This window comes from Theropithecus gelada, chromosome 1, assembly GCF_003255815.1.
Source record: "Theropithecus gelada isolate Dixy chromosome 1, Tgel_1.0, whole genome shotgun sequence".
In the NCBI taxonomy this organism is placed as follows: Eukaryota; Metazoa; Chordata; class Mammalia; order Primates; family Cercopithecidae; genus Theropithecus; species Theropithecus gelada.
Window position 1 is genome coordinate 18,573,644 of NC_037668.1, and position 8,188 is coordinate 18,581,831.

General features: G+C 47.1%; 1 protein-coding gene across 1 annotated transcript; it reads left to right on the top strand.

Annotated features, from left to right (window-relative positions):
* The first annotated feature begins 3,413 nt into the window (after positions 1–3,413).
* PRR9 (proline rich 9) lies at positions 3,414–5,150 on the top strand. Its single transcript, XM_025362831.1, has 2 exons — positions 3,414–3,449; positions 3,956–5,150. The coding sequence occupies exon 2, from the start codon at positions 3,976–3,978 to the stop codon at positions 4,324–4,326; it is 351 nt and encodes a 116-aa protein (XP_025218616.1). The 5' UTR covers positions 3,414–3,449; positions 3,956–3,975; the 3' UTR covers positions 4,327–5,150.
* The last annotated feature ends 3,038 nt before the right edge of the window (positions 5,151–8,188 follow it).

Sequence of the window (8,188 nt, forward strand, 5' to 3'; positions counted from 1 at the left end):
TTTTTGAGATAGAGTCTCACTCTTTTTGCCCAGGCTGGAGTGCAATGGCACAATCTCAGCTCCCTGCAACCTCCACCTCCTGGGTTCAAGCAATTCTCCTGCCTCAGCCTCCCCATTAGCTGGGATTATAGGCACCTCATTATAGGCGCCCGCCACCATGCCCGGCTAATTTTGTATTTTTAGTAGAGATGGAATTTCACCATGTTGGCCAGGCTGGTCTCAAATTCCTGACCTCAAGTGACCCACTCGCCTCAGCCTCCCAAAGTGCTGGGATTATCCGCGTGAGCCACTGCACCCAGCTCAGTGCCTCTTTATCAAAAGCTAGCCTTTGATTGAGGATGCTGATATGACAAGTAGGAATATATTTAAATGAGGGAATGGCAAATGAGATTTTATTCTTCATCTGAGGCTTCCTTCTTCAAGAGCTCCCAAGAGCCTCCAGCATTGGGAAGGTTATTAGGTTTCTACTGCTTCTGTGACAAGTTTCCACAAGTTTAGTGGCTTCAAACAACAAAAGTGAACACTATGACAGTGATGGAGCTCAGAGGCTGACAAAGTCTCTCCGGACTGAAGTCAGAGTGCCCGCGAAGCTACACCTCTTCCCAGAGGTCCCACTGGAGAATCTGTTTCCAGACGGTAGAGGCCGCCCTCATTTCTGGCTCGTGGACTCCTTCCATATTCAAAATCAGCAATGGCCAGTTAAGCCTTTCCCAAATCACATCACTCTGACAGACTCTTCTTGCTTTTAAGAGCCTTGTGCTTATGTTGGCCACACCTGGATAATCAAGGATAATCTCCCTATTTTAAAGTCGTCTGAATAGCAAGTTTGATTTTATTCACTACTTTCAGTCTCTCTTGCCAAGTAACCTAAATTCTAGCAATTAGGTGGCGAACATATTTAGGAGGCCATTATTCTGCCTACAACAGAAGGACTTTTGGGTCAATTTCAAGATTGTTCCACTGTCATGAATCAACTCGATGGCAGGCAGGGCATCCAGTGAGAGGAGTCAAACTCTGGGCTCTACCTAACTGGGCTCACCTCCCCTCCATGAGAACATGCTGTAGTCTCTTGTTCTGCACATTTCTATTTAGTCTCCTTGTCCTTGGGCTTAACCAAAGTCACAGACATGTACATGACATGAGCAAGGTCATCTCATGCATCCTGTCACAGGAAACTTCCAGAAATCCCAGCTAAGAGAGTGTCTTCCCAGAGTCTCTTGCTCATTCCTTTCCTAAGTTGGCCTCCACCTCTCCTTTCATCTCCCTTGTATCTCTGTACTTCAACAGCCTCCCAACAAGGATTCCTTCCTAGAGGCCACCTAGAATGCCCTTGTCCACCCTCCTAGCCTGGGTAATTCCTACTGTCCAATAAGACAAAGCACAGACACCTCCTCCCCCATGAGCCTTCCACAACCTTCCACCCAAAACCAAGGAAGGGGCCTTCCTCTGGAGCATAGCAGCTTACCTCTGGCCATATTCTCCATGAAACTGTGAGTCATTTTGGAAGGGAAAGGCATTGACATCACATAGGGGCCATGAGTGACTGAAAGAACATATTATTAAACTCAGTGATGGAAAATTCCTTGTTTTCTAGGACACAGGAGAGTTGCTTTGTCTCTTCAACGGCATTCTAAGAAAAGATGAAAAATGCAAAGAAGAAGATTGAAAGGAGGAGGTGAAAAAAGAGGAGAAAAAGAAGGATGAGTCTTCCCACCCTACACCTACTCTCCCAGATGCCCCAAATGACTTTGTCTCTTCAGATATACAGCTGGGTATTCCAAGTCCTTCCACACCCAGGCCTCTCTCTCCTGCCAGGACACCAATGGGGCTCATGGTGATGTCACATTAACCTCTGAGAACCAGTCTCAAAGGTCAAAAATGCCTCCTGGTCTCCCCAGCTTACCTTTTAAAAACTTTTCAGGTATCAAGCATCCAAAATCTATATAAACATTTGAGACATTTCTGATTTTAGCCAAATATTTTTCTTAGGAAATGACTTAAACCTACCACTTCAAGTTAAGAGATTAAATATAACTTCAAATTAAGGAGAAAGGAAGGGAACATCATCATATTTAAAATTCAACTTCATAAATATGAACTTCAGCAAACAAACACAGAACCACCACTTTATGGAACTAGGGGCTTCTTTCAAAGTAAATCTTTTCCCATTTTCAATTAAATGAGATTTTCCTCTACTCCCAGCTCTCCCACATCCACCTTCTTCATTCCTTCATTAATACATTTACCCCATCAATAATCATTTGTCTTCCATCATCTTCCACTTACTATACCTATGGCATAGTACCTATCCTCTAGGAACTTATAACCCAGGAAAAAATAAGATCTATATATAAATATCTGGAAAATCCTAATTTTAATAGTAAATGTCATATGAATAATACAAACAATAGATACCATGGGAATTCATAGAGAGGTGGATTCATTTCTGGTTTAGAGTAATCAGGAAAGGCTGTGAGAGGGTGGTAGACATGAGTAAAGCTTTGCAGAATGCTTAGGATTTCCACAGGCACAGGGAGAACACATCAGGTAAAAACTAACAGCCCAAACTAGAAAGTAGAGGTAGAGAAAACTGGGTGTGTTTGCTTTGAAACTTTTCCTTTCATCCCCTGACTTTTATTGACCTGAGTTCTAAGAAAACTTTTTCCAGTAGGCAAAGAGACAAGTTAACTTTGTTCCAGCCTGTTCTCCTGGTCACTATGAAAATTCTGTGAGTAACTCCACTTTCAGAAGGGTGTCATAAATCCAGGTTGAGAAGATGAAGATTGTCTGCCTTCTCCTTCCTCTCTTTTCCCCTTCACTCCACTTCACAACCCAAGAGTAACAAATGAATCCCAATTTCCGTCAAGACCACCATGCAGGAAAATCACTGTCTTCAGCAGGCTGAAAGGCTTTTGTTCGCTTGGAACCACAGGGCAAGCCTTCGTCTTTGCATCTGAAGGGTGACTTTCTAGGCTTGATGAAGAGGTGTCTGCAACAAGCCATGTAAGCCCTTGACCCAGAGAGGCCCCAGGCCTTAGGCATAATGTCTTCCCATTGGTGAAGATGAGATGAGCAAGGTGGATCTTATCTCTCCCCACATCCTGTACCAGTTTGGGCAGACAAGGAATCCTGGTTGAACAGACTGAGATAACACTTTATGAACATTCTTTTCCTGCTGCCTTTGATGAGAGAGATCTGAGGGAAGGCCCTCCCTGCTGAGGTCTGATGAGGACCCACAGGCCAAAATGTAGTCTGATTAACAGGCATCCCAAGCAGTGACTCAAACCATCGGCGATTTCAGAGGAAGCTTGTTACGGTGACTCCACAATTAGTACCGCAGCCCATGTGGCCAGTCAGTCCCGCAGGAGGCTGGACTAAGCACCATATAAAAGTCCCACCTTGCCGGGCTTCACAGTCCACAGCTTTTGCTGAGTCTTGTTGAAGATCAGGTAAGTGGGGCATCTGTGCCCTCTCTCTTCCTGTTACTCTGTCTGTCTTTAGGCGGCCACCGTTCTGTTCCTCCTCTGGACTGTACTTTCTACTGATTTTTTAAGTGGTTTGCCATTTCTTGGGCCTCACAAACTATCCTGTATATTCTATCCAGACTAGAATTTATCTATCTAGTCTCTTGCACCTGATTTTCGAAAGGATTCGTAGACTAGAAGAGAAGGAAAAAAACCTGCAGTAGGACTTGGGGTTTGGAGCTATGGATGTCTAGACAGAGGCCATGAGAGTACTCCCACCTTAGAGACAGGTGCCACAGGGAGCTGCAGCCAGGATAGAAAAGAGAAAGAGATAAAAAGCAGCCAAAGAAATTAGTTCTTACTTCCACTCCTTATTCCACTCCATTAGTTCTTCCATCCACTCCTCATTCCTCTTTCTCAACCCTTTATTCCCCAGTTCCCACACTGATATTTTTAACACAGATAATTTCGAATATTGTGTTTTTTTTCAGGCTCTGCAAATCACCCTAGGATGTCCTTCAGTGAGCAGCAGTGCAAGCAGCCATGTGTGCCCCCTCCATGCCTCCAAAAGACCCAGGAGCAGTGCCAGGGAAAGGCTGAGGAGGTGTGCCTCCCCACGTGCCAGCACCCCTGCCAAGATAAGTGTCTAGTGCAGGCCCAGGAGGTATGTCTTTCTCAGTGCCAGGAATTAAGTCAAGAAAAATGCCCACAGCAAGGCCAAGATCCATGCCTACCTCCATGCCAAGATCAATGTCCACCTCAGTGTGCAGAGCCATGCCAGGAGCTATTCCAGACAAAATGTGTGGAGGTTTGCCCACAGAAAGTCCAGGAGAAGTGCTCATCCCCTGGCAAGGGGAAGTAGCTGCTCCTATGTCTTCTGGGGTCAAGAAGATGGGCAGCAGATGAAACCCTGACCCCAGCCCGTGCTCTGGTGACCTTCTTCTGTGGGTACCTCTGTGTGCAATGTACCTTCTTGCCTCCTGGCTTCCTTAGCATTCCAGGACTTGGTCTGTGTCTTTCTATATTTCATCATCCTCTGTGAATAAGCATTGTTCTCAGCAGTCTGATGAAGGTCTCAAATGCAGGAACGGTGTGACTGTCAGGGAAGACCACAGAAGCCTAGCACAGCTTCCTTGGTGCAAAAATTCACCCAGCTCTGGGGGTGTAACAGCCAAGGATGCCTTCATTCATCTTTCAGAGTTTCAGGCTATCAAATGAGCCACAAAACAAACTGAATTCTGATGGACTTTCCACTTATCACCACCACCACCACCATCGCCGCCACCACCACCACCACCACCACCACCGCCGCCACCACAGGTGTTGAGACAAAGTGACTTGCGGTGTTTCAAAAATCAAAAATTGGATGATTTTGTCCCTGTACATTAAAAAAAACAGGAAATTATTGAACATTGAAATGTTGGTTGTGCTTTTTTAAAATGAGCCAAAAGTATGTAAATAACTGAATCAAAACAACCAGAAGGGAAAGATGAGATGGATGTTTGGTGCCCTTGTCAATCTCTGTGCTTCACAGCTGGTCTAATGTGAGCCCTTAGTTCTCACCATGTACACTCTTTAGAGATGTGATTTGTGTCTGTGTGATGCAGGCTGGTCTGTTCTCCAGCTTCCTTGCCTTCCTCTCCCTGGTGAAGGTAAAATACATAATAAAGCTGATCCTAAGGCTGATACCTGACTTGACGTGTGTTCTCTTTTCTCCACCATCAAACCCCTCACTGTCCTTGTGATAACTGTCTCCTCCTTTGGTGGGGGAGGGGAGTAATCTGAAACAGGAATAAAATACAGACCTCACCGGTGCATAAAACAGCAATTCCAGAAGAGACCTCCTGAAGGTCACCGAGACCACCCTACCCACAACATATCCTAGGTTCACCCACTTGTACACTTCACACATGAGAAAATCCAGGAAGGGGCTAGGACCTGCCCACACTCAAAACCTCAGGTCCAGGTTCTTTCTGCTACAGCATCTTTCCTCTCTGATCCTTGCTTTCCAAAGGAAAGGGCTGAAATGGAAAGGAGGGGAGATGTGTGGAAGAGGGATCCCAAGTTAATTCATGACACCTACAAACATAGCATCTGTGTCAAAGGAGAGAGCGAAGCATGCCTCTGAGATGAATGCAGACTCGAGAACCAAAACTGTCTGCCCTGCCATCTGGCCAGGTTTCAGGTAGGCCTGGGGCCTGGGTAACCGGTCTGCTGTTCCCTACCCATGCAGGAAATACAGGCAGCGGCCACTGGGGTTTGTGAACGGGTTGAGAGGGCACTGTACTGACATGAAATAGTCACAGGCTGCTCCCTCGGCAGTGGCCCGAGCTCCAACCTGAGCCCAAAGGAAGCTATGCCAAGGACCAGCTTCCTGGGGTGGGATGTAGCTTCTTACCCATTCTACCGGTCCCCCTCCCTCCTCAAGCCTCTTGAGGAGGAGGTGGAGGGCCAGGACAGCCCGTCCCTGTAGGGCGTGTGGAGCTCTATGTCTCAGTTGTTTGGCTAAACTGAGGGTCACTGAGTCTGTGGGTGACATGGACCAGGCCCTGAATTCCATGCACATTCTCTATGGAGATTCTAACAGCAACCTTGGGGAGTTCCTATGCTGCCCATTGCTTAGGAACTTGTCATAAAGCCGGTAAGTGGTGAAGTCAGGATGCTCACCCAAGTCCCTCTGACTCCAGAATGGAGCTCTTACTTTTGTAATGAAAGTGCTATGGCATACAGAAAAGATTTCCAAAAACTGTCTTCTCATTCATTCATTTATTTATCCACCTAAAACATGCTCGCTGATCACCTACCAGGTGTCAGTCACTGTGCCAGGTGCTGGAGAGACAGTGGTGAAGCAGGCAGTCAGTATCCCTGTGCAGAGCTACAAGCTGTCTCTTCTGCAGGCCACATGCACCAAGGGTACCTTTGTGAAAATCTCCTGGGTGTCTCAAGTCCCTGAACATCTCCAGATGCCTGAATCACAGTTCTCTTGCCTCCTTGCCTAGTTGAAATAGGTTTTCTCATCCATTTTCCAACTTTGGAATAAGCCAGCTATTCCCTAGGGCTAGCAGCTCCCAGAGCTCCATTCTTCAGAGATGCACCAGAGAAGCCTTCCTATCAGTGAAGCTTCTGTTCAAAAACACTTTTCCAGCTTGGCTCAAGTCCAAGAAACCTCTTTGTTCTCCAGCATCAAAGGCATGCACAGATTGGAGTCCAAGATCAGACACCCAGGCATTAAGAGGGAGCACGGTGCTAATGAACAGGGGGAGTCCAGACTTATCAGAGAGAGGAGAAATCTGCTGATTTCGGGGCCGGCCTCTACTGTTAGGAAGGGGACAAGTCTGCAGATTGCAGATAGGTGAGCAGACGCCAAGCAGCCAGCAGGCTTTCATCTAGTTCTGTCATAGGGACCTCCACACTTCCTCGTGCTCACAGAGGTCTGCCCCAGCCACTGCCTGGGCCACTGCTGCTGCAGCCTGGTCTCTAAAGACACAGACCAAGTCCACGGCCACAGAGGCCACAGGGACAGCTAGGACACAGCATTCAGACTTCCCCAGCTGCCGCTTCTGTGCTGAGCCTCTCAGGAAGTAGGGAGGGGTCTTACTAAGGAGATGTTAGGGTTTCTAGTTAACAGTTAACTCAACATGAGACAATAGTGGATCTGTGGGCCCCACATGCCAAGAGGAAAAAATACAAACTGACAGGAATTCATAGGAGGAGCTGCGGATTCACTCAGTCATTCAAGATATTCATGGAGAAACTGCTATTCCAAGTCAGGCTCTGGAAACCTGCGACAGCGCCTGGAGGCAGGCAAGCAGAGCAGTGGCCTGAAAGACTTTCACATCAGGAAGTGTTGAAAAATATTTAGTCTACAAAAGAAAATACCCGAGGGAGTGGGACAGCTGAACTCAAATATTTTAAGTGCTTTTATGAGGGAGGAGTGAGATTTTTGTGAAGTGCCAAAGAACAAAGTTAGGACCCACGGGCAGAAATCATGAAATTGGGCTCAGTTTAAGAATTTTCTTATAATGAGATCTATTGGACGGCGACAGGAGCTGCCTTTGGATGCATTGTGTCCCATGAACTAGAGGTTTGCAAGGCAGTGGGTGACAACCAGCTCCTCCCAATCCATCAAATACTGTGACTCCTCTAACTCTAACTTATATGTGGAAATGGGACACAGGGGCAGGAAGCCTCCCATGAAGGGAGATTCAGAAGACCTGACCGCAACCTCAGGAGACAGGAAGTTTCCCTGGCTTCCAGAACACTCCTGGGAGGCTCTTCAGGGGGCCCAGACTTCTGGGGACCAGCAGAATGTGTGACCATGGCTTGAAACTAAAGGAAAGGAGGAAGACAGGTAAGTGATGGGAAGTGGCTCGCCCAGACTTAGGGTTTTCTTAATGTTTTTGGACCCACAAATGCTTCAGCCCTGAGTAGCACCCTACAGTGATTCCTTACTGCTTTCCAATCTCGTTCTTCCCAGCCGGGTTTAGTGTGTTTGCTCCCTTTTACGACTCTTTTCTTTACCATCCAGACACCCTTTCTCTTCTGCACCTAAGTGATCCACCTGTTCTTCCGCCTGACAACCCATCGCAGATTCCTTTCTGCCTGCACCTTCCTCTCTCCCACCCAGGGCTCTCCCCTGTTTGCCTCAGCCAAACCAGGGGTTTCAACCTGACCTCCAGGAAGCCCTCCGTGGTTTCAGCCTAGTTCCTAAGTACTGCAGCTTG